The following is a 26852-nucleotide window of genomic DNA, read 5'->3' on the forward strand; positions in this document are numbered from 1 at the left end:
CAAAACAAAGTCCCTGCATGCATGAAGCATACATTATAGTGGAGGTCAGAAAGGCAAAATTTTAATGAGGAGGTAAACCATGTAGCATGCTAGGAAGAGGTAAGTGCTACAGAGAGAGAAAGCAGGAGTTGCGGGAAGGGGAATGCTGGAGTTGGGACTGTAGGCAATTCTAAACAGAGAGATCTAGGCAGGCCTCACTTAGAGGGCCTAAAAGAGGTAAGAAAGTATACCATGAAGTTACAGGGAGGAAGACTCATCCAAGTACTGGGACAGCAACTGCAAAGGCCTTGAGGTGGGCATGTTTGCAACGAAAGGCAAGGCCGTCAAGATGGCCATAGGAATGAACTGAAGGAGAAGGCTGTAGATGAGATAAGTCAAAGAGGCAAGAGCAAAGTCTGTGTGGGACCTTCTAGGCTCTTGTAAGGGCTCTGACTTTCACCAAGTCAAGCCACTGGACGGTGCTTAGCAGACAACTGGTATGATCTGACTTAGCACTTAAAAAAAATCTCACTCTGGTGACTAATATCAAAATAGAGAGGTCAAGGGTGGGAGAAGAGAACAAATCAGGATGCTCTTGTAAATATTGAGACAAGAGATGATGACGGCTTATGTTAGAGTGTTATCGGGTGCAGACAAGTGGTGAGAAGTGGTCTGACTGTACATTTATTTTGCAGGTTATCTAGCACAATTAGATCACCATTCTAGGCAGAGTTTTCGTTTAGGAGGGCAGCATTTTTAAGATTATTTTTTATTATATCTCATCACTGTGGCTCTCAAATGGTATTCTAGGAGACCCTATGAATTCTGAGAAGCTTCTTAAGAATTTGCTAGTGGGAACTAAGGTGGGACAGATGTAATGAAGCTTCATGGCCCCACTCCAGTTCTGTAAGGATAGCTCTGTGTTGACATAGTTTATTATGTACGATGAGAGACATCTTTTTAGGAAAGACCAGAAACCCCAATGCCCTAAAAGAAAACAGACTCCCCCTCCAACACACACACACACACACACACACACACACACACACACACACTATGAAAAAATACACCATTTAGAAAACTGGAACGTAAACACAGTAGGAAAAACATCTGCACTACAAGATAAAAATAGTTTACTCTCCCTAGTATTAAAACCAACCAACCAACAAACAAACCTGAAATTCATGAGAAGACAACCAAGTAAAAAATGGGTAAAGGGCCTTTTGTAAATGAGGGTCAAAAGGGTACCTCTTCATTGGATTGTTGTGACCATACATTGACAACCCACATCAAGTGCTTAGCATAGCTCCTGGTACAGAAGAAAGGCTCAACCAGTGCTGCCCATCACAACTGCTACCATAACAACCACTGTTGTTGCCCTACTCTCCATCTGGCCAAAGCTACCATGACAAGATGACCGTCACTAACACCACCACCATTATTAGCAGCTTCATCAGCATCATGGTGTAAAAGTCATTAGCAATGGGAACTTGCAACTACCTTGAATACCATTTCCAACTCAAGTCCCCCCAAAGTAAATTCTTCACTCACAGTAACCAATGGTATATTACCTTTTCGTGATTTTCTATGAGGATCTCAATGACAATGTTCTGAAACTTGATATCCATGATGGCTGCTACTGTTTCTTCCTGAGGACGCAGTAGGGTGGGTCCAAACACCACGCCGAGGTTTGCCACTGTCATCAGATTCTGCTTGTGGTTGTTAGCGACACTGGGAGGAAGGAAAAGAAAAGGCACAAATGAGAGAAAGACTGTACAAATAGATAGCTGACTTCCCGGGGCCTTCCCCTATCTTCAGACTCCTCAACTGGCCGGAGCCAGACCCTGGGACATCTTCAGATATCAAGTCCAAAGAGAGACTTCTCTACTTGTATTTTTGTCCCCCAGAGTTTTAGAAATCTTCAGTATTCAGGCTACTTTGCTCTTTCAGGATATGACATTCCTTTACACATTTCTGTTTTGCCTACACCAACCAACCAACCAACCAACCAACCAACCAAAGCAGCTGCCCTCCAAAATGTGAAATTTTGCACACGTGAATCCCTGCTCTGCAAATCCAGGTAACTGCTAAACTTTCTTAATTATGACTTTTACACTTCGCTGCTGCTTAAACTCCTGTGGTGATCATTAGCATTTTCTCTAGTGCAAATATAAAAACTCTTGATGGCTTTCATACATTTGCAAACAAGGCACAAGAGAAACCTAATTTTATTTTATTTATTTATTTATTTTTAATGTTTATTTTTGAGAGGGAGAGAGAGACAGAGTACAAGTTGGGGAGGCGGCAGAGAGAAGAGAGACAGAGACAAAGACACAAGAGAGACAGAATGCTTTGCAGGCTCTAGGCTCTGAGCTGTCAGCACAGAGCCCAGTATGGGGCTTGAACTCATGAACTGCGAGATCATGACCTGAGAAGTCGGATGCTCAACCGACTGAGCCACCCAAGTGCCCCCAAACAGACTTAATTTTAAACAATGGATAGATCTTACGAAGTCCAGCACTTTAGGCTCAAAGTATTAAACTCCATCACATAAAACATGTGGCTTTCATTAAGCAAAACATGTGGCACAAACAGAAATAAAAATGCACCACTGTGTATATCCATGTATATGGCTATGTTTATATTGTCACTTATACTCAAAGTCTAAGAACACACAGGGTCAGCAGTAGCTGGGTCTGAGTAATCTGCTAAATACATATACTTCGTTTTGGATAAGTACTACTCAAAACATGTATCTGATCTTCATACCCCAGCCACCATGATCTAGCCATAAAACTTAATTGTTCATTTGCTGGCCTTGCGTATAAAAATATGCAAATGATCTACAGGCAACAAATAAGTTAAAAGTTAGGCTCAATTTAGTACTGTTAAGAAAATATTAGGGGCTTCACTAAATCACCTGTTAGAAAAAGGAAACTATTCATTACTAGCAACTAGAGAGAAATTGGTCACAGATAGTAGTTTGCACAGACATACCTCCCTAGCATTTAGTGCTATTTATACAGAGTATTTTTCACACAATTCTATAAATGCCTGCACTGTTTCTCTTGAATACTTCTATTTGGTAGGAGGAGAAGACGTTCTACTGCCTTCAGTGCTGGTTGTGAAACTGAGCCTTCACTGAAATTACTACGTCAACCAATTTTATCAGCAGATGTGTACTTTTCTATGATTTTCCAGGGCTAAAAGTCTAATTTCATAAAAACTTTCTCTGCTGAAAGGGGCAGGAAGGGTCGTTAGGTCAGTGAAACTTGTAACCGTGGAACGGTCCAGATACGAAGAGAATTTGCTTGCTGACTGCTAAGCAAGGGCAGTGACCACTGGTATCTTGGCCTGTTTCTGGTCCACATAAAAATATTCTGCGTTTTCTGAGTTGTAGTGTTGTGTCTCCATTTTACTTACACACTTCCCAGGTACGCATCATGTTTCTGAAAGCATTAATGCTCAGGGTCAAGTTCTTACCTGGCAAGGGCAAAGATTCCGTTTCTGTGCCTCAGTCAATAAGTCTGCATATTTACAAGCTGTTTGTAACATCGCTTCTTTCAACATGGGCTCTTGGGTGCAGGAAGTGAATTCCATGCCCTTATTCTTCCCCCTCCCAAATGAACAAAGTCATTAGACTTACCCCTCCTGCCACAAAAGTCCCTTGTGCAAATGAGTCAACAAGCTATTTATGTATCAAAGTACTTTTAAATTGTAGACCAATATAAAAACATATGGTTTGGATGATTTTTTTTTTTTTAACCACTGTGCTTCTCAGCACTACCTCTGACTAAAGCAACAGCCTCCTTGACTAGCTAGTCAGGATCCCTGACTAGCATTTCCACAGTCAGGTTTATCCTGACTGCTACCACCAGTTACTGTCTATAACTCAGCCCTGATCAAGTCATTCCTCTGCTGACAACTACAGTGGCCCCACACCTCACTGGGAAAGAACACAGTGAACCAGTGTGCATAAAGTGTTTAGTTAGCACTTTTGCACTTGTTCTGATAATAATGATTATAAGCCCTCGATGGGCTCCAATGTCTTTAATGTAAAGGCCAGACTCTAGTGAAGTAACACACCTTTCCCCAACTCACCTCTAAGCCCTTCTCTGCCGCCTGCTTGCTCTGGGTCAGCGGACAAGTGACTCAATGTCTAAGCTTTGGGCTCATCTTTGAAGATTGGGGAGGGGGAGGTAAACAATACAACTACTTCATGAGGTGGCTGTAGAAATTAAATATGGTAACATGTGGGAAACGTAGTGATTATTATTATAGTAATTCACTATCCATCCTCTTCCCACTTTCATACCTATCTGCCTTCGTCACTCCTCTGCCTAGAATGTTCTCTTGCACTTCACAAATGCGCCCCCTTCCTTTCTGCAGTCTCTGTCCAGTCTTCCGCCAATCCTCCTCCTCCTCTCAACCAAGGCAGAAGTATTATCTTTATTACAAGTTATTCATGTCTCTACTGCTGCCTTAGGATCAAGACTGTGCACTTATTTTACTTGGTAACGCTAGCACTGAGCACAGTGCCCAGGAGAAGCCCAACGAACGTTCATGAGATGTTAAATGGGATGTTTCTGGGTACACATAAAACAACTGTTCCCAATCCAGCTACTTACTCATAAAACCTCCAACTATTACTGATGACTTTTTAGGGGGACTATATCTCAACTATCCCAACCTCACTTTTCAAAGTCTGGAGCTGTGTTCCATTTCTTAGGTTTAATTAATGAATAACAATTACTCTAATTTGCAGGCCCCAATGCCCAAAGGCATTACGAAGAAAGGTACAGTAACTCTAGATAAGCAACTCTGAATATAAATAGGCTTGAGGCTACCCAACATAATTTCTTTCCTTTTTAGTGATCCATTTTATTTTAAAACTTGAACAACACATTGATCTATGGCTTATAAAACTTTTTTTTGGGGGGGGGAAGCTGCACCCTTCATGACTAACTACCATTATCTTTTGGCATACTGAAGTAATAAATTTATCTGTCACTTGATTATTACTGTTCACAAGTTGGTATGGCTATGTTCATTACACTAGAATAATTAATGGCTTGAGATCTCTATGTATCCCGGGGAGAAAGGCCTAGACCTCAGCCTCTGCTGGCACCAGCCATCCATTATAGCTTGACAAATTTACAGATGTGTGGGAGGCAGGCTGGCAGACCACTGGGAAGCCTGGCCCAGCAGAGGCCATGGGACTCATTCATTAGTGAGGTCTATAAAACACTGAGAGCTGCTTTCTGGGTTGGTAATTGGGCTGCATGACCTCTTCCTCACACAGTCCAGAACGTCATGTTGGGTCTTGACTTAAAACCCATATATAAAAGTTTCTTGTGCATTGCACATTCCACCGCAGGAGTTTGTGCCTTTCAGATCCTTAGGTCTACGTGGACATTTCTGTGGTGCCTTCCCCAGGAACTGGCAGTTCTATAGGCTTCCTTTAAATGTCGCAGAAAAACAGTTCCACATGTGATTTTAACCTGAGCAAGACCCAGGTCCTTTTGTGACCATGGAGTTTGCTGTTATTAGCCGAAAAGCAGTAAGTCTCTTGAAGAAGATGCCTTTAGGGCAGTTGTTGAGGGGCTGGAACCCCTTGTTCCCAGCACTTCCCTCATGAATTGCAATTAAGGAGAAAAGAGCATGCTTCAAGGAAAATGGCCTTGGCAGAGGGGCCTCCTGCCACCTTTGTCTAAGGGGAAATGGGTGGGGACTCTGGATTGGTCTGATGCTCTTTGAGATGCAGAAGGAGGTAAATCATTTCCAGATGAGGATGGTGGTGGGGGAGTGTTATGAGAGGAGGAGACAGAAGTCAATCCCTTTGGGGCTTGTAATGCAGTGCCCCCCATGCTGTCATAGGGATCACATCTGTTTCCTGTGGTTTAAATGAGAGCCATGACTCTGGAAGTGCTAAGCAGTGCTTTAAGTCACAGACTGGTCCTGATGTATTCCAAGAAAGCATAAGCCTAGGGCTGCATTTGCAAATAGCTTCCACCTTGAGGCCTGGAATGCTGTGTCAAGGAGTGTCAAGCCTAAGCCCTGGCTCCACCGGACACGGTGTGGTGACAGGTTAGCACTATGTGCCATGGACTGGATGGGTGGTGTACAAGCACAGCAACACCTACCCACCGTGCTTTGGTTCAGCTTCCGGTATTACATAACGATGATAATTTACACTTGTAGCATGTTTTAGAGTTTCTAAGGAGTTCTGCAACTATATGTTTATTCAACCTTCCTCATATCTGAAGAACACAGGAGCTCTCAAACTTTTGGACAATGTCCCATGATAGGGAAAACGTTTTCTTACTTAATCTCTCATTAGTACATGCATACATATATACATAAATAGCAAGACACACACACAAACCAGAAACAAAAAGTTGGGGAGTAGTAAGGCTGATGAATGTTGATATTTTCTCTTCTATCCTTTTTTTTCTTAACTTACTATTAAAAAAAAATGAAACTAATTTCTCATCCCCCTAATGGACCATGACTTACAATTTGAGAAGTGCTACTCTAGGGGTAGAGAGGACAAATATTATCTCAAATTTACAAATATGGAAAAAAAGGTAAAGGAGACACTAAAGCACACTGCTTGGAATCAGATGACAGCAGGAAGGTCACATGGCATCTCTAAGCCTATGATTTCACCTGTAAAACAGAAGAAGTAATACCTACCTCATTAAGTTTTAAAGCTAAGTAAGATTAGGTGAATAAATCTCTTGGCCTGCAATAATGGCTTAATAAATGATGGCTGCTATTGTTTACGGTGGTGGTCAAGGTAGTGGTGATGATAGAAGTAGCAGCACCTGCCAATTTAAAGCCACATTGGGGATACCTGGGTGGCTCAGTCAGTTAAGCATACATCTGACTCCAGCTCAGGTCATGTTCTCACAGTTCGTGGGTTTGAGCCCTGTGTCAGGCTCTGTGCTGACAGCTCAGAGCCTGGAGCCTGCTTTGGATTCTATCTCCCTCTCTCTCTGCCCCTCCCCTGCTTGCACTTGGTTTCAAAAAATAAACAAACATTAAAAAAAATTTTTTTTAAAGCCATATCGGGGGCGCCTGGGTGGCTCAGTCGGTTGGGCGTCCGACTTCGGCTCAGGTCATGATCTCGTGGTTCGTGGGTTTGAGCCCCATTTTGGGCTTTGTGCTGATCTCTGCCCCTCCCCCACTTGTACTCTGTGTGTCTCTCTCTCAAACATAAACAAACATTGAATAAATAAATAAATAAATAAATTCACATGGTTGGTGGTGTCACTTGGTATTCTGTGCAGGAACCTCTAGCGGCCTGCTTCTGTCTGGGGCAAAGAGCACTGACTCCTGCATCTGTATTTTCAGGACTTCCATTACCCTACCTATTTGTATTTCTTATTCTTTTTTTCCCTTTCTAAAAATTATGAAATACTTCAAATCTATAGAAAAGCTCAAAACATAAAATGACTTGTATTCCATCACTTCCCTCCAAGTACCTCTGGCACAACAGACTGGGAGCCTCACAGCCAAGAGCAAGCCCATCAAACTCCTCGGCCTTCAGGAGCACACTCTGCCCCTGGCCTGCCTAGCAAATCCTCGCCATCCAAAGCTCACCTCCCTGCAAAGCCTGGCTGCAGACATTCCCCTGCCCAGAGGTCTTAACTGCTAAAGGTTACGTTCATGGTAAATTCATGGGACATTTCTACTCCGACTGTTCCCCCTCTAACGAGCAACTCCAGACTGGGGACCAGATCAGGATTTGAAGGGCACCTCCTGTAGCATCCTCCGGGGCAGATAGCAGAATGTAGGCCCCAGGTTACCAATTCCGAAAGTGGCTGAGTGGGCAGGCACCTAAGCTATAGTCAGTAGCACTTTTCTCTCTACCACCATCCAGGGGCAGAGAAGCTCAAAGATCTGGGGCTAAGGAGGATGAGGTGGACGTGAAGTTCTTGGAACTGTACTTTTTTTTGTGGTCGACAAGGCCAAGTTTAACGTTCATGGTTGTTCACGTGGCTCCTTTCAACAATTTCAAATTTACCCTTAGTATATAATGGGGAGTGGTGGGGGAATCCCCATGCCCCAGTGGCTACACGTTTTCTAGTAAGTCAGTCTGTATGTGTGTGTTGCCTGAATACCACCAGGACTTGGTAACACTGGACCCATCTGGATCGTGCTGGGGAGGCTTGTGCCAAGGAAACCCATTAGAGCCATAAATATAACTTTGCTGGGCTGTCCCAATGGCTGGCACCAGAATGAGAGTTTAAAATAAATAGTTCTGTGTACTGACTTGGGTCATGCTCACCAGCCATATTCAACATCTTTCTGGGAATGGTGGTCCAGTGAGAAGTCACATTTAAAGCTTTGAATAATTGAGTGTTTACGGTGGGTAATGATACACAGTGTGATCTTCAAGAAGACCCTTTAAGGCATGTAGGTGAGGCTACCCCTAACATTTTACAGAGGATGAAACTGAGGCACTGACAGGTTTAGTAATTTGCCTGAGGTCACAAGGCCAACCAAAGGCAGAGCCAGGAGAGGAAACCCATACTCTTTACCCTATTTTAGTATATGTGCTGTCGAAGCGAACAGCCATACTCTCTACCCTAGCACTTTGATGTTCCCACACCACTCAGGGTCAGTTCAGCCTAGGCTACAAGAGGCACAACTATTCCTCGGAAAACCCAACCAAAAATGAATACACAGAGCAGTTACGTGCTTGAACCTGTGCCGAATGAAGCGGTGGACAGAACAGAAAAATAAACAGTGCTCCTTCATTCACCACCCAAATCACTAAATTAGAAAAAAGGGAGAAACCGAGAAATCAGAACAAGGTTCATGCCTTTTCAGAGTGATACGAAATTAACCACTGTTTCTTCTCCCTTCCTGCAGTAAAACTGGCTGCATGTTTGACACTATCATGGAAATGAGGGAAGACCCCCTCAAATCTGAGAGCATTCCATTTGTGGTTGGCTGGCACGTCTAAGAGCTGCTTCCTAATGATTAAAGAGTAAACGCTTTAGGACTGAGAAAATTGAAAGAAACTGAAAAGGATAAAATCAAAGGAAGAAACTGAAAGAAAAACCAGAGGAGGGGCTGAAAAGATTGTTTCTCGCCGCCCGCCCAACCACCCCCCCCCCCCCCGCCAAAAAATGACAATTATGGCCATACATCCATCAGGCCAGGCTACATTGCTTTCATCCAGGGATCTGAAAGCTCTGTGAATAACTGCCAATGTCTTCTCCACTTCTGGTGACATATATAAACCGTGCTTCAGATGGGTGAATGTCACTGCTAAGGTGTTAAGTACCTCCCAATTGTATGCATGTCAACTCTAACACTCACTTGGTGCCAAAAATTCCTCAGACAAAAGGAAAAGAGTGTGCAACCAGCTCTATTTCCACTCTGATCCCTTCCAATGCAACATCACTAACTGTTTAAAAACTGCCAAGGGCTTTGGCTAATTTTAATTTTAAGATGAAAACCCTTGGCATGGCCTACAAGATCCTACAGGGTCCAGCTAACCTCTTCCAGGCCCTTCATTATGCTGATCCCCTAACCAGGGAAGCTCTGCAGCTCCTCTTGATCTGTCCTTTTCCTACTTACTACTCGCACTTTCTCAGAAAGGTCTTTCTGGACACTCTGTACCAGGCCAGGTATTTTGTTACAATGCTATTTCCTCATTTCTCTTTCCTGGCACTTACTGAATTATGTCACCATTCATGGAATTGCCATCATCTCCCCCACTTATTCCAAGAGAACAGAGATGGTACTAATCTCCCTCAATGCCACATCCCCAGGGCCTAGGATAGAGCTTGTTCCTATCAGGTATTAAGGGGGAGAAAAGGACACGTGCATGCTTTGGGAGGCTAGCTTCATCTAAGGGTTATCAAGGCTCAGCTGCACTAAAAGTCTGGCTTAAACCTCCATGTAACCTACCGGTGTCTCAGAGTCTTTGCCAAGCTGGGGATAGCTTTTGGGGGAGTAGCCAGCGCACCTCACCCTGACACTGAGGGCACGTAACAAACCACAACATGGCTCTCCCTGGCCACATCGCTAATCTGCAAGGTGCAATGTCCACAACATATTCACAGGGTATCATTATCATTATTACATGCATTACCTAATGTGCATTATGCAATATACCATAAGCTCACAATATTATACCAATCTCTTTCTAATGTTCTCATTAAATATGTCTTATTAAAGACATATCATCAATGTCTTTTTCTCATCCCTTTCTGAAAACCCTTGTACTTCCTGCCTATCTTAGATTATATTAAAACTGTCATCAACAGTAAGAGCAACTCAGCATTTAACCTGAGTCAGGAATTAAGTACTCCATCGATGATCTCATTTGATGTTTACAATAATTCTACAAGGTAACTTCTACTACTGTCCTGCATGAAGTAGTTAATGCTCAGAAAACTCAAATTTGTCCAGGGTCCTGTATCAAATAAGCAGCAGAGATGGAATTTGAAGGCAGGCAATCTACAGTATGATTCCAGAGCTACTGCTCTTAAATGCCCTGGTACAATGCAGTGTGTGTGTGTGTGTGTGTGTGTGTGTGTGTGTGTGTGTTGTATGTGCAGACATGTGTGAAATAGATTATACACAGTATATAGGCTGCCATTTTGTTCCACATGCCATTCTTCTAAAAAGCTTAACCTAAAGAGATCATGGGTAAAAGAAGAACCTGATTATTTTTAAAAGGATGTTTTGAAAGCAAACAAGAATATTACCTTCAAGTCTGCCCATCAACAGCATTAATCCCTAATTTTTTCCAATGGTAGCAAACTAATCTGGGTCATGGGAATTACTGGCCTCCTCCAGAATAGGCTGGCTTTCATTAAGAATAAGAACTGTACTTTTTTACTAAGCTGCCTCATTTTCTGAAATTAGTCACAGTCGTTTAAACACTAACAACAGGCCAACCTGAGTTCCATTTGCCCTACACTCTTTCAGCTACTTGGTATCTGAATAGTCTTATGCACAAAGAAGGCACATGCCTTCAATCTAGGGGTTGACTGATGAGTTTTCCCTTCTCTGCTCATGGCTGGTTCAGGTCCTAGCCTGTAGCTATATTCTATGACCCAGTCCACGGGCCTGGATGGAGAAAAACAGCACTCACACACACAAAAAAAACCTATGAAGAAGCTGGCCCATAGAACATTTCTTCCTGGAAAATTACTTAACTATTTCAAATTGTAGAACAATTTGAAACATTCTTCAGTCCAATGGAATTATCATTTTCGAAACATTTTACAGTTTCTAAAGTCCTTTCACATTCATTATCACTGATTTATTTATTTTGAAGCTTATTTTCTCCCATCTAGAGAGAGATGCCACAGCATAAATGGAGGAAGTTTAAAAGTTGCCTATAGGCATGACATGCCAACCTGACGGTACCAAGTGCTGTAAATACCTAAGTTCCTGTTGGTGGCAACACTTCCTTCAGTGGCTCAGCCTATCATCTTTAGGCCAGCACTGTCCAGAAAGGCAGGTCATGGGCTTGCAAGTTGCCTTAGGACTTCCTATCCAAGGAAGGAGGTACAAGGTGACCCAGAACAGAGGCCAATAGTGCATCGTGTATTTTTCAACAATCAAGTATTTTCGAGGGCTTTTTATGTGCTAAGGACTGCTTTAAGAGCTGGGGATAGAGCAGTGAACAAAATAGACACTCCCCAAAACTCCCTGCTCTATGAAGCTTATATTATTTTGGGGGTAGGACAGACAATAAGCAAATAAAATACACAGCAGAAAGGCAGGAATGAGGGCCTATTAGCAATTTTAGACAGGGTGGTCAGGGAAGGTGTCAGTGACAAAGAGGAATGTACAAATAACCTGAAGGAGGGAAGAAAGCAAGCTGTGCAAATCTTGCAAAACTCTGGGGAAAAAGCTACAGGGAGCAGACACTAGACACAGATGCCTCAGGCAGGAACACATGTGGCATGTTGGCACTGCCTAAGGAAAGCCAATGTGTCTGTCACTGAGTGAGAACAGGGGAAAGCACTAGGGAAAGCCAGACAGGTAATGGACCCGGGGGCAGCCAATCCTGTAGGACTTTGCAGGCCACTTTAAGAGCTTTGTTCTCTACTCAGTGACATGAAAAGCAATGAGAAAATTCTGATCAGAGGGAGAGCGTAATATTTGTCACTTCTCTCTGTAGACTCAGAAAGGTCTCAGCTACTAAGACTTACATGCTCAAAGGCCCTGGGATGTAAGAGACAGGAGAACTTTGCAAACCAGCATAAAACCTCTTCAGAGAATCCAAGACATGTAAAAACTAGAATACAGTACTTCTTTGATTTGAGTAACAAAAACCTACCAGGCAGTGTGCATTTGCACCTACATCTGTGTTAACGTGGAAGGTCTATGAAGCTGGTCCACATTTTTCCCTTAGTCACTGTGCTGACTTCCACTAGGAACTTGGCAGCAGAACAGAATGTTGAGGCCAACATGATTTAAAGGCCTAGAGTCATAGCCTCAAGGTGCTAGTTACCTGCTACCCGGCTAAGAGTCACCCACAAACAGCACCGATATTGAACATGTCGTGTAAATATTCATAAAGCTCACTGAATTTAACCATCTTTACAATCTTTAAGTAAAATAAATAGTAGTCTTCTGAAGCCAGATCCCTCTTACTAGTCCCATTCTACGGGTCAAAGAACAGGGACAAAAGAAGCTACAGCAAAGGCTAAGGGTTGGCCCTTCACCATGTGGCTCAGCTCCAACCGTAACAGTAGCTGTGACACTGAGCAGTCAGAGCTTCTCACGTCCCATGAAATGCAAGCCTCATTTTCAGGGAAAGGACCATAATCCTTCCTGGAGGGCAAGTCAAGATTCCAAATCCACAGATGGGGCTATAGGAGAGTTGCGGAGTAAGAGATTGACAGATTGTTAGAAAGGAAAAAAAACAAAAACAAAAACAAAAACACAAAAAACACTCAGGCACAGTCATACATATACCCTGGGTAATCTGTCTCCTTTCATGGAGATATTTTAAATCAAGGAAATAACCCATCTGGTTTATTTTTGAAAAGGAGGGTACTTTTACCCCAAAAAGAAAACAGACAGGAAACTGCATTCCTTGGAGCTCTTGGGTGGCTCAGTCGGTTAAACATCTGACTTTGGCTCAGGTCATAATCTTGTGGTTCACGACTTCAAGCCCTTCATGGGGGTCTGTGCTAACAGCTCAGAGCCTGGAGACTGCTTTCGATGCTGTGTCTTCTCTCTCTGCCACTCCCCCACTGGTTCTCCCTCTCTGTCTCTCTCTCTCTCTCTCTCTCAATAATAAATATTTTTAAAAAATTTTTAGAAAGAAAAAAAAAGAAAATTGCATTCTTTACCATGAGTCTGAAACAAATTCAGAGGCTGAGGTTGAAAAAGGTAGCTTTATTTCAAGGGCCAAGGTACCAAAATGACTAAAATTTAAAGCTGACATGCTACCACAGAACTTTTGAATTACATGTAGATATTCAACTAAGAAAAAAATTATTTCAAGGTGTCCTGAAGAGTTCATGGTTCTTTATGTACAGGAACTGACAAGCCATGGGAAAGTTCTGGAAATCAATTAGTACTAAAAGTGAAAGAAGAAGTCCCAGATCCCTAACACCAAATGAAGAGTCATTTGAAGAGAACATCGACATTCTCTGTGTTCAAATGTCTGATGCTAAAGAACAGAATTGTTTAAAAGACAACATGCTTTTTATAGACCCTAAAAGCTAGAAAACAAAATCTGAGTGGATTACCCCTTCTTACGCCTCCCCACTCCTGAAGCTTGGTGCCAACCTATCCTAGTTCCTTGTTACACTAAACTGTTATGTCCAAAATTTCCGTATGAGCTCAAGCCTAAGTGGAAATGTAGCTCATCTTACTTATTTGTACGTATAAAATAATTGTGTTTATACATAGTGGGACATGTTAGAATAAGAGTGAACACACAGACCCTTCTGTTATATTTTCTGCCTTCACCACAAAAATAGACTCATCAGGGAATTATGCCAATAGAGTTCTTACTTCAGTGTACGTCTGGCAAAATCTGATTTGTCCTCCTCGTAGCCAGCACACAAAACTGGAGACTCCTTGAATTCTGCTACTTTGGAAGCAAAATATAAAACAAAGTGCAGGGTCAAACAGGAACTGGTGATCCACTGTGAGAAACCCAACCTGTTCATTAGGTAGAGAACAGCAGGGGGTATCTGGTCACACAGACACCGAATGATTTAAACCATGGAGGTGAGATCTGGGCTCCTGATCTGCCCCTCGTTTAGGCTCTCACAGAGTGTCATTCACAAAGCCCAAATCCAATACTTTTCAATGGATAAGTCAAAGTGTTTAATGACCAAGTTCTGGAATGCTTTCATTTGAGCAGGCAGTGCAGCCTGACACCTTAGCTGTTGTCCCCTTGCCTTCTTGGGCTCCTCTGGACAGGTGGGTTAAGAATGCCAGGCTGATGGCAGTAGAGACAGGGAAGAGAACAGCAGTGTGGGCTTTAAGGACACCATGGTGCACATTTCCCAGTGGAAAAGCCATCAATAGTTCACTTTAGCAAACCAGTCTGGATCACGTATAAATCCACAGAGATGAAAATACTTAATGAACATCAGATCCTCAAGTAACTCCAAAGTCCTCGCTGTAGCCTATATGATTTGACCCCGCCTACCTCTCCAAACTGCCATCCTGCATTTCTGCGTTCACCCACAGCTCCCAACTACCCTGGCCTTTTGCATGTTCCCAAATGTACCATGTTTGGTCCTCCCCAAGACAGGCTGAACACCTACGAGATGCCATGCGGTCTTCTAGGCATTGGGATACAGCAGTGAACCCAAAAGCCAAGATTCATCCTTCAATATACTGGCATGACAGTCCCATTAGGAAGACAGAAAATACACAAAACACAGTAAGACTGTCAGGCTGAGAAAGTGGTAAGATGAAATTAAATAGGAGCGTGTGATAAAAACTGGTGAGAAGGACTAACTTAGGTAGGCTGGGCAAGGCCTCTAAGGGGAGACATGTGAGCTGAGCTCTGTCATTGCAGAGAGTAGAGTCTAGAAGTCCACAAATTAGAACACTACAAATCATATACACAAATGCATGGGCAATTAAGAAGTCCAATCTTCAACCACAGACATTAGTGTTGCCTGCCTCAGATCTCTTTAAGAGTTGCATTCAACAGGAGTTTGAACAGGTATGCTGAAGTCTGTGTCAAGAGTTGTTTAGCACAATGGAAAGCACCAGAATCCTTGCCACCTCTAGGTTTTCCCACCCAACACTGAGAATGCCCTGTGGCTTCTGGCTGCTCCTCCCACTCATCCATCTCTGTTGCCCCAACCCAGTTAGGAAGAGACTCCTCCAGTGAACGTCACTAATAGATCTACTGCTCAGTCTTGCAAACAGAAGGCCACCTTCCTAAAATTTACATAGCAGGAGATAACTATACCACAATCCCATTGACATGTGCCAGCATTTGGTTGGGTTATGTAAAAAGCTAGGTAATCATTAAACAGGGCAGGAAACAAACAAAAGAGTAATCCTTTAAAAATATCATTTGTGTTTGGAAAACTTGAGGGGGAGAAGAGAGAGCAAGGTTCAGGAAGGCCTGCTACTCTATGAAAGGCCAGGGTTCAGAGTTCACTATAAAAATGTCAGAAAAATCACTTAATACTTTCACTCACCTGAACGAGTCTTCCACATGAGTTGGTATTACAAGATAAAAAACTGGGACTTAAAGAAAAAAGTACTAAGTGGCTCCAAGAAAGTCTATCTCATAAAGCCCTGGCACAGGTGACAGTTCTGCAGACTCCTGACCCATGGAGGACAGGATGCCTGTAGCTGTACCTGGGGCACCAGATGGAACCGCATGTGGCCATGAGTCAGGGGCATGAACCACATTGGTCAGTCCAACACAGACAGCATTTGTGGACACGCTAATCTATGTGACTCCCACAAGAACCACGGCAGTGCAAGGCTGTGATACATGGCCACACACACTCACACAACCACCCAGCTGGGTGGTACACTCCTTTACACATGTACACACCCATGCATGTCTCCCTTGCCCCTGGGACATACATAGGGGTAAACTTATGAAACAAAATGTCTATCTTCCTTAAGATAGAATCAGTAAATGTCATTGGATGTCACTTTGTCCCTTAGAGCAGTGGCCATTTTTAAATAACGGTCCTTTCTTTTTTCTTTTTTTTTTTTTTTTAAATTTTTTTTTTTTTTCAACATTTTTTATTTATTTTTTTGGGACAGAGAGAGACAGAGCATGAACGGGGGAGGGGCAGAGAGAGAGGGAGACACAGAATCGGAAACAGGCTCCAGGCTCCGAGCCATCAGCCCAGAGCCTGACGCGGGGCTCGAACTCACGGACCGCGAGATCGTGACCTGGCTGAAGTCGGACGCTTAACCGACTGCGCCACCCAGGCGCCCCTCTTTTTTCTCTTAATGCTATAATTAGGGAGAAAAGCCTAAGCTTTTTATTTTCTGGTATTACAATTCCAAGTGTTCATTGTAGGATAACTGAAAAAGATAGAAAAGCACAAAGAAAATAAAAATCACCCATAATCCAACTAGTCAGAAATAATTAAATTTCATTTAACATTTTAAGGTATAGATATTTTGTCCTTTGCTTTCCTCAGGCACACACACACTTAGAAATACACACACACACACACACACACACGTATTTTAAACAACCTAGATCATACTGCATGCACATAGCCTTATGACCTGTTTTTACTGCCTTACTATATACTTTTCAAATATCATTCATTACCTTGTCCAACATATTTATGGTTATATAGTATTCTATTGTATGGATAATAAATTCAAGAAGGCCTCTATTATTGGACATTCAGATTGTTTTTGATGTGTTGTTTCCAGTAACACCACAATAAACCTGTACGCACATAAATGTTTTTGTACATCTTTCTTTCTCTACAATAAATTCACAGAAATTGAATTTCTGGATGAAAGGGTATAAAAGATTTTAATACTTATTTCCAAACTGTCACCTAGGAGACCTTTATCAATTTACATTCTCACCTAGAATGTTTCAGCATGCCTGTTTCTCTAGGCCCTAAGGCATTATTATTTTGAAATTTTTAATAAGTAGTGAATAGTATTATGCCTATCTAGTTTTCAATTCTATTTTTTGATTAATGATATTGACCGTTTTCTAAATGTTTATTGATCCAATGACTTTATTAAGGGCCCAGACATAACAATCAGTCTCCAGTCAAGCAGACCAAAAGTTAACAGGTAAGTAATAAGACATACCCAGCAAAGATGGCCTTACTTCTATAATTTTACAGATAAATATAGCTGTACATCTATTAAGATGTTCTTGTATTTATAATTCAGGTATCTTTCATGAAATCTAATGAGGATGAAAAACTACTACTGAGATATCAAACCCCTCTCTATGAATCTGGGCAAGGTTCAATTTCACTGGCTCAGTATTTGGTACAGGATTGTACTGGGGTCTGCTACAGAACCACAAATAAAGACGTCTGGCAGGGAAATGAGGCCATCCCCCCCTTTGTAAGCTCCGTGAAGGTAAACCCCCTATCTGTCTTGTTTATACATATCAATGTATGCCCAGAACCTGGCAGGACAGGTGCTTAATAAATTTTGTTAGAACTATTTTCAGGCTGGTGGCCAAAGGACTTGAAGGGACCTGAGCTTCAGAGTATGTGTCCCACTAATTGCAAAATAAACCACTCATCCCAGCGAGTGCCGTGGCACTTGGGAGGCACTTATGGCTGCCACCGAGGCCAAGCAAGAATCCTAGTACTTCCTCAATCTACTTCACATGGAGGCTCTAAGGACAAGGCAAGGAAGAGGGTGAAAAAGGCTCTGAAGACTATCCAGTGCTGCGCACAGCAGGGAGGATGGTGGTGATGATGATGACAGTGAGGAGGTGGAGGAGGAAAAATTTAAACAGAAGGCTCAGAGAGCCAGGAATGATGAGACACAGAGAATGGTATCAGTAAAGCAGGCTGCGGTAAGAAATTAAGCTTTCAGCTCTGGTGTTCCTGGGTGTGTGATGCAAGAGGCACAGTGTAACCGGGCCACCAAGTCCTAAAAAACAACTTTAAATTAAAGACCATGGTTGTTGAGCTCTTATTTATGATTCAAGAGGTCTTTACAGATTTTTCTGTCCACAGTGTTTCATAGCTTCTCTGGGATGTGCGTTTGTATGGACTTAGTTTTGCTTCTCCTTTTGCAAGGCGCTCTGACTACTGAATCTGTTTCAGAGACAGCAGGAAGTTAGTGATTAGCAGAACTAAGCATCATTGGGCAAGATTTATCAGGCTCAGCATTCTGAGCTGGGAGAGAACAGAATCCCTATGATAAGGACTCGCTCTATGCAAGAGTCCAAAAAAAAAAAAAAAAAAAACCCACAACTTTTTGAGCATCTGGGGGCCAATAATGAGGTCCTGGGTGAAGGTGAACCTCTGAAAAGCAGAGTTTCTAGGTGTGGCATTTCTAGGAAGACCTGACAGGAGAGACTCACGCTCTGAAAATCCCCAACCGAGCAGACTGGCATTTGCAAGGAAGGAACCCCAGGCCTGAGATGCATCAAGACGAGAGAACGGGGTGGATGAAGAAGGCTTGCCCGTGCCTGCACCAAGGGCAGAGCAGGCTCCGCACCCAGGAGCCTACTAGACCTTAGTTCTCGGTTACGGACACAGCAGGGGCTTAGAGGCCAGTGCCTGACTTATGGTCCTGCTGATTGCTCTCTATGCCACTCAAAAGCAAAACAGAACACCAACCTACCCATCTATACATAACACACAGTCTTAATTATGAAAAATGGCAGTAATTACTAGGGAAAGGAAAGCATGCTGGAGGCTACTGCCGCCCCCACGTGCTGCTCCACAGTCTACAGACTCCTGTTCTACCAGGGCTGCTGCAGCCTTCCCCCCAACCAGCACCTGTTGCCATGGTAGCTGTGTTCCCCCACCCAGGAAGGGTACGCTCCAAGCCATTATGAAAATAAAAAGCTTTTATGTTTCACGACCACCTCCCCTCCAGCTTCTCTCTCTGTCTTGTCCAGCTAAATGCTGGGTAGCACATGCAGCAGAAATTGAAATGTGGGCATTTCAATTACAGCAATGACAAAAAAAAAAAATTAATCATCTAGTTTCCAGACAGAGGGGGATAGGAAACAACTGTTCAAAGCAACACTGCGTGTGTATGAGTTAGGAAAAGGAAAAAAAAAAAAAAAGAATGAAAAGTAATTAAAGAAAGACCTTCTCTGAAGAACATTATATCTGACAAGCACCGAAGCACTGTGTGGTCGGATGCTGAGGAAAGAGAAGGGGGAAAAATCAGTAACAGGGATGGTTAATAGGAGTTCCCCCTGAGGGGCCGAGAAAACAATCCCATTCTGTTAACAGAAACCAAAGGAAAGAGTAAGAACTATCTGGAGGCCCAACTCAAGACACACTGAAGCACTACTCCTCCGGAAAGAAATCAAGGGTGGTATAGACCTCACAGTCCTGCATCATGAGACTCACTGATTCCTAGCACTGAACATGAAATGAAAAATAACGAGAAAGAAATGAGGAATGTTATATCAGGATTGGAGTTTTCTGTATTGTCCTTATCTCTAAAAATGCATCTGCCGCCAGCACTCATTCTCATTCTCTCATCTCAATCTGTTGTGATTGTCTGCAAGTGAGGTATCCTGGCGTGTGACCCCCTCCCAGGGACGCTTTACAGCTTCAGATCTCTATTTAAGTCCAGAAAATGGAGGTACCTGTATCAATTCATATGCAGAAAGGAGAAGGAGAGGAATAGCTTAGGAAGGTCAAGTCAACACCAAAAATGTAGAGATTTCATTTCCTGCCTTCAAAGCCAGTGGAAGTGCTAAGGCAATTTGCCAAGCAGGGACTATTCTGGTTCTACGCACAAACCAGGAAGATTGGCTAACCCCTAAAACTCCCACCAATGAAGAGGATGAAGCCTACAATCAGAAGAGATAATAGGTAGAACAAATGATGCTCAGCTATAAAATACTACACCTGAAAGGTATCAGTCTAAAACCACTTTCCCAACAGTGAAGTTCAAGGAGAAAAACGTCTGCATTATTCACCTCACTAGTGTTATACCAGGACTCTGGTTCCAAGGGCAAGGCTAGGTGACAGGAAGTTCATTCCCTAATTTCTCATGTGATGTGGGCCAAGGTGTGGGGCTCTTAGTTATAATACAAGAGATCTTTATGGATGTGATTTTTGTAGACTCAGTTTTCTTTCTCCTCTTTGAAGTTGGTCATGATTACTGAATCTGATGTTTTAGATTTTTCAATTTAAGAAAATTCTCAGCCATCATCTCTTCAAATGTTACGCCTTACCATTCTATTTAGTCTCATCCTCTGTACCTCCTACAGACTTATTTTAAATCTTCTCATTCTGTCTTCCATGTCTCTTCAAATATTCTTTTTTAAGTAGGCTCCACACCCACCGTGGAGCCCAACACAGGGCTTGAACTCATGACCCTGAGATGCAGACCTGAGATGAGGTCAAGAGTCGGATGCTTAACTAAGGCACCCAGCCACGCCTCTTCAAATATTTTCTATTTCATTATTTCTCTGGAATGCATTCTGGAATTTTTTAAAGGTCTATCTTCCTGTTTAGTAAGTCTCTCATCAGCTTTGTTTAGTCTGATATTTATTTAATCAAATGATTTTTAATTTTAATTATTTTTTACCTAAGTTCCATTTGCCTCTTCCAATGCTGCCTGTTCTTTTGCTTTTAACTCCTTCTATGTATTTTTAATTATTTTAAATACAGTTATTTTTATGTTTTTCCATGGGACTTAAAATTTTTCTCTTAATGTTTTCTTTCTTTTTGGGAGAAAGAGAGAGGCAGAGTATGAACATGGGAAGGGCAGAGAGAGAGGTAGACAGAGACTCTGAAGCAGGCTACAGGCTCTGACCTGTCAGCCCAGAGCCCGACATGGGGCTTGAATCCACAACCTGTGACATCATGACCTGAGCCGAAGTCAGACATTCAACTGACTGAGCCACCCAGGTGCCCCTCTATGGGATTTTTAAATTACTGTTTTATTATTTGAAGTCTATGGATTTTAATATTTCTGTACATTGTTTCCATGGTCTCTGGTTGATACTGGATTGTTTTCCTATGTATTTTTTTTATTCTGAACTCATCTGCAGAGGAGCTATTTCTGGAAATCCTAGGTGCCACAGGTTGACTACATGTTCTTCAGCCAGGGTTCAAGCAGTATCAGGGAGTGGTAATGGTAGAATAAATTTAAATGTTTTTATAAATTTCCTTACAGATCCCGGGTCCCAGGCTGAGAAAGAAAAATAAATTCCCTGTTATATTGTGTCCTGGAATGCCATTGGTCTTTACATGCAGTCCAGGTTTTCAATGAGAGTGAAGCCTGTATAGGATCTCTGATTAAGGCAGGGGTTTCAAAGCTAACTCTAACCCCTTCTACCCTCAAGTGTTCCCCAGGTCTCATCAACATTCCCACATGATTTTAAAACCCAAGTTAATGGATAATGATGAATTTGAATTCCTCTACTCCTCACCCATCTAAAATAGCCACAATGCCAGCAGGCCCTATTAATTAATTCTCTAGGGAAACACAACTTTTGCTTGATTGACTATTTACTATCAATGAGGACTCAGACTCTGTCAGAGTAGATTTCACTTTGAGCTAAAACTGATAAGTTTGCAAATGTTTTTTTTTTTTTTTTTTTGGCAGAGATGTGAATAATTTCTGTTCAGCAGAAAAGACAATCTCAAAAGGGGGTTTTATTACCCTGTAGAACATTAACCAGTTTTGAATATAACTTAGTGATTATATTTTCACAGTTCTTTCTTTCATTGTCTATATAAATAAGTTTCTCCTTTTCTCTATTTTTTTGAATTTATTTATTTACTTTTGAGAGAGAGAGAGAGAGAGAGAGCATGAGCGAGTAGGGGAGGGGCAGACAGAAGGAAACAAAGAATCCCAAACGAGCTCCATGTTGTCAGCACACAGCCCAAAGCAGGGCTCGACAAGGGGCTCAATCTCAGGAACCATGAAATCATGACCTGAACCAAAATCAAGAGTCGGACACTTAACCTACTGAGTCATCCAGGTATCCCCCTCCTGTTCTCTTTTGAATCAGATTTATATTTTCTACTGGTAACCTCCTAAGTCTTTGACATTCTATACTTTTACAAAGTCTTATCAAAAATGTTTTTAAAATATATGTTAACATTAATTCTATTTGTTGAGAGTAGCAGGTTTAAGGCAATGTGTTACCTTCTTTATGTTATACTATTAAATCCAATTCCCACAAGAGAGGGGTTATTATTACAATTTGACAAATGAGGAAATTGAGGTTCAGAGAAATTGAGTGATTTGACCGAGGTCACCTAGCTATGAAAGAACAGATTCATGATTCAAATAGAATCCTCATGTTCTTTTCATAATATAATGAACTGAACAATCTTTTCCTATAACATCTACCCATTGGTATTAATACCCTAAGGAGTTTTCCACTCCCATTTCTACACAAAATGGTCCAGCGAATGAAGATTAAACACATCCTAGCTTGTGATGGTAGGTAATTCAATGAATTGTCTCACAATAGTCACCTAAACACCCTAGTGATGATTCCTATGAACTGGTTTTAAGTCAAACTTGAACTCACCACAAAGAGCAAAATAATTATGAAAAATACAGCAAACTTAAAAATAAAAAACCACCTTATAATATTAATAAAATCAGATTGGAAACTTTATGCTTGGAAGAAATAAACATTCATAAAGAAACACAATAGATATGCTATCCAATGAGAAGATCAAGCAAGCCTACGCAGTGTGAATCCTAACATCATAACTTACGGTCAAATATACAAGCACATTTCTAGGACAAGAGTTTAGAGTCAACGTATAGTGAGAATTTTAAGCTTTGAGTTCTAAATTACTCAGGTTTAAAAAAAAAAAAAAAAGACTGAGAAAAGGCTATGAAAGAATAGCTCTGCTGAACAGAGAAGTTAGGAACCCAAATCTGAACTCTAATTTTTTAAAAATTGGAATTCTACAAAAAACTATTTCCAACAATCTCCAGATTTTTATAATCAATTAAAAAATATGTCTCACTCAAAGTGTCAGCAAATAAAATATGTTGGAGATATCTGAATAAAAAAAAATCTAGATGTTAACAGGCAACCTAGGGGCAATATTCAAGCTAGTTCTGCAATGAGAGAATTCATCGAACTCTCAGTCGGGCTCATTTGCTTTAGTATAGTCACAGGAGATTTCTTCTGCTAGCCTTGTAGTCAGGTATACTTCTTAAGAAGGAGCTGGAATGAGCGTATTTACTAGAAGGCTACTTTGTGATTCTTATTTTAGCTAGGACCAGTAGTTCTCAGAGTGTGGCCCATAGACTCCTGGGAGGTTCCCAAGACATTTTCAGGGGTTCCACAGGACGTGGAAATAAGGTTCAGGGAAAGTGCTGCAGCCTTAGAATTAATCTAGGCAGTTGCCTCAAACTATACCAACAATGCATTCTTTACCACTCCAAACTAACAGGTTAAAAACAAAACAAACAAACAAACAAAAAAACAACCACCAGGTTTTGCTCAACGAATACCCTTGATAAAACAGTGAAAATTATTTTTATTAAATTTTGACCTTTTACCACACATTTTTTTAATACTGTAATTAAGGAGGAAATGTGCATACTTTGCTGCATACCGAAGCTGACTTGAAGGGAAAGCAGTTGTGCAATCCTCTGAGTTGCAACTAAACCAACCTCTTTTTATTACAAAGCACCATTTTAACTTGAAAAAACAACTGAGAAACTATGGTTATTCAGACTTCAGTGCCTGGTAGACATTTTCTCAGAAATGAACCAAGCAAGGTGGTCGCTTCTAGGAAAACAACAATATTTGTTACAATAATAAAATTCATTCTTTCAAGAAAACAAACAAAAAAAAAGGACAATTTTTGACAACTTGGATTGGCCACCATGACCTTGGCAGCTTCCCAATACTTAATAACTATTTTTAATGTCATCAGTGATAATGTTAACACACGTGATTTTAAAAGTTTTTTATGACGCAATGTGTCCACATTGGAAGATTCGTATGATTCCCTGAACCAAAACTTTCCAAATGGCCAATGTGCATTAAAAAGTCATGCACGGGGGGCACCTGGGTGGCTCAGTCGGTTGAGCGTCCGACTTCAGCTCAGTTCATGATCTCACGGTTCGTGGGTTCGAGCCCTATGTCAGACTCTGTGAGCCTGGAGCCTGCTTCGGATTCTGTGTCTCCCTCTCTCTCTGCCCGTCCCCTGCTCACGCTCTGTCTCTCTCTCAAAGATAAGTAAACATTAAAAATTAAATTAAAAAAATCAAGCATGGGTAAAAGAGCCAAAGTACAGTGTAGGCCAATAGGTTTCAATGCCATTTTGCGTGAAAAGTTCACTAACAGGATTTCATTCTCCACATTGCAATAATTTTTAAAGAAAATGATCACCTGTTGACTGTTGGTATATTAACAAAAAAGAATACTCAAAATGGTCTCAAAAGGTTACTAGAAATACTTCTTCCTTCTCCAACTGCATATATCTGTGTGCCCTGATTTTTTTCATATCCTTCAGTAACAAAATAAATGACAACAGATTGAAAGAAGAAGACACTATTACCTAATTACCTTCTATTAACTCAGACATTAAAGAGATTTACAAAAATGTAAAATGTCATTTAATAAATCTGTAAAAAAATCTTTCATTTTTTTTTAATTTTAATTTCTCATTCTGTCAACATAGATATAATTCACATAAAGGCTGTTGGAGCACTTCTGCCGAGACCACAAAGTTTTAGAAATGCTGAACTTACCAAGATGGTCCTTTGGATGAGGTTTCCCATGGGGGTGATGAAAATGTTTAAAAATAGACTACAGAGCTGATGATTACATAACATGGTCAGTGTACTAAATGCCACTGAACTGTATGCTTTAAAATGCTTAATTTATGTTACATGAATTTTATCTTAATAAAAAAGAATGTTAAAAAGAAAAAAAAAAGGAATACAGTCCTTGGGAATGACAAGTCAAGAGTTCAAGTGATTTGGCATTTTCTCCTTTCGCATAATGAAGACCAAGCACCATGCACTCACCCACCATGTAATCACTTCAGTCTGAAATCACTATAGGGGGGCGTCTGGGTGGCTCAGTCGGTTAAGCGTCCGACTTCAGCTCAGGTCATGATCTCACGGTCTGTGGGTTTGAGCCCCGCATTGGGCTCTGTGCTGACAGCTCGGAGCCTGGAGCCTGCTTCGGATTCTGTGTCTCCTTCTCTCTGCCCTTCCCCTGCTCATGCTCTGTCTCTTTCTCAAAACTAAATAAACATTAAAAAAAAAATTTTAAGTAAATAAATAAAATAAAATTACCTTAGGTTATTTCTGCTGGACATGAAATTTAAATATTCTAGGAGGCTCTTTCCTTGAAAAAAGTGAACCCGTGGGTTTTATAATCTCCCTGTCTCCTCAAACTGATCAACTTAATCAATACAATAGTCAATTACTTCTCTGCCTATCCTAAACATACAGTGTGCCCTATAGGTCACACTGTGGGATAAGTTGGGAAAACAAAAGAATGAGCAGAAATTGTAAGCGGTCACTGTTCTCACAGGGTTCACAGTTTGTGTAACGATGAACAGTACTAAGATAATGGCACAAATTTAAGAAACTATACAGTTGTGAAGAGTGCTTTAGAAAAGTGTATAATGTCAAATGCATGAAAAATAAGAGGCTCAGATTAAGCTGAAGGCCACATAAGGAGTCCCAAGCTTCACCTGGGAGCTCGTCAGAACTGTCAAAGCCAAGGCCCCTTTGGGAGCCTTCTTGAGAAGAATCTGCATTTTAACAAACTTGCAGGTGATTTCCTGTTTCAGAAGCACTCGCTGTTTTAAAAAAAGCAAATAGTTGGGGCACCGGGGTGGCTCAGTCCGTTAAGCTTCCGACTCTTCATTTCAGCTCAGGGCGTGATCTCACGGTGCCTGAGTTCGAGCCCCGTTGGGCCCTGCGTTGATGGTGCAGGGCCCACTTAGGATTCTCTCTCTCTGTCCCTCCACCACTCATGCACGCACTCTCTCAAAATAAACAAATAAGCATTAAAAAAGAAAAAACATGTAGGGGTTAACTAGATGAAGGAGGAGTATTCTGTTAGAGGTAACCGACCGAGACCCAATGGCCAGAGAGAGGAGGGCGAGTTTGAGGAACTCAAAGAAAGCTACAGTGGCTGGAGGGGAGAGTGCGCAGACAGCACAGTGAAGGAGTTGTTGGGGGCTGGCATTTAATAAATGCAGTCATGAATAAACAGAGGGTTTAGAAGGGACTGTAGTCTCCTGAACTCTATCAAACACGCCTTTCTGGCACTAAACTGCTTTCAAAACAAACACAACAGTTGGATACTCATCCTTTTATAGTTGCTGAAGGGCAAATTCCTTTAATTCCTATGTAACAACCAAGTTCTTACAGCACAAGTGGTAACAGCTCTGGTTCCCCACAGTGAAACAACAGGGCAGCCTTGCAACACCTTAATGTGAGTGTGTCTAAGAAATCCTGTTAACATCTTGATGCTCTGGAGGGCGGGCGCTCATTACCAGGAAGGTCTGAATTCTAAAGAGGGAGTGGCTGCACTCTAGATCCTGCACAAATCTTTGAGTCCCCAGAGAGCAAATGTGGGTCACGATGCCACTGACCTTGGTGGCATTTATCTAGTGCTTGGGAAACTTCATGGAACGTGACCCAGCAAGCCTATAAAACCAGCAGACTTCACTGCAGGAGTTGCACCGAAAGAGATGACACAAATAAGTGAGAGACAGAGACAGAGAGACAGACAGAGA

At 41.7% G+C, this 26852-nt stretch overlaps 1 protein-coding gene across 5 annotated transcripts in view; it reads right to left on the minus strand.

The window, feature by feature from the left end:
* The window catches only part of ARHGAP26 (Rho GTPase activating protein 26), a 425071-nt gene that overhangs the window by 101011 nt on the left and 297208 nt on the right, over positions 1 to 26852 (minus strand). For all 5 annotated transcript variants that reach the window (XM_058733064.1, XM_058733057.1, XM_058733045.1 and 2 more), the window contains exon 18: positions 1551 to 1710. In XM_058733064.1, coding sequence (XP_058589047.1) covers positions 1551 to 1710 — 160 coding nt within the window. The remainder of the gene's footprint in view (positions 1 to 1550; positions 1711 to 26852) is intronic.

Source organism: Neofelis nebulosa, chromosome 1 (assembly GCF_028018385.1).
Source record: "Neofelis nebulosa isolate mNeoNeb1 chromosome 1, mNeoNeb1.pri, whole genome shotgun sequence".
NCBI classification, from domain to species: domain Eukaryota; kingdom Metazoa; phylum Chordata; class Mammalia; order Carnivora; family Felidae; genus Neofelis; species Neofelis nebulosa.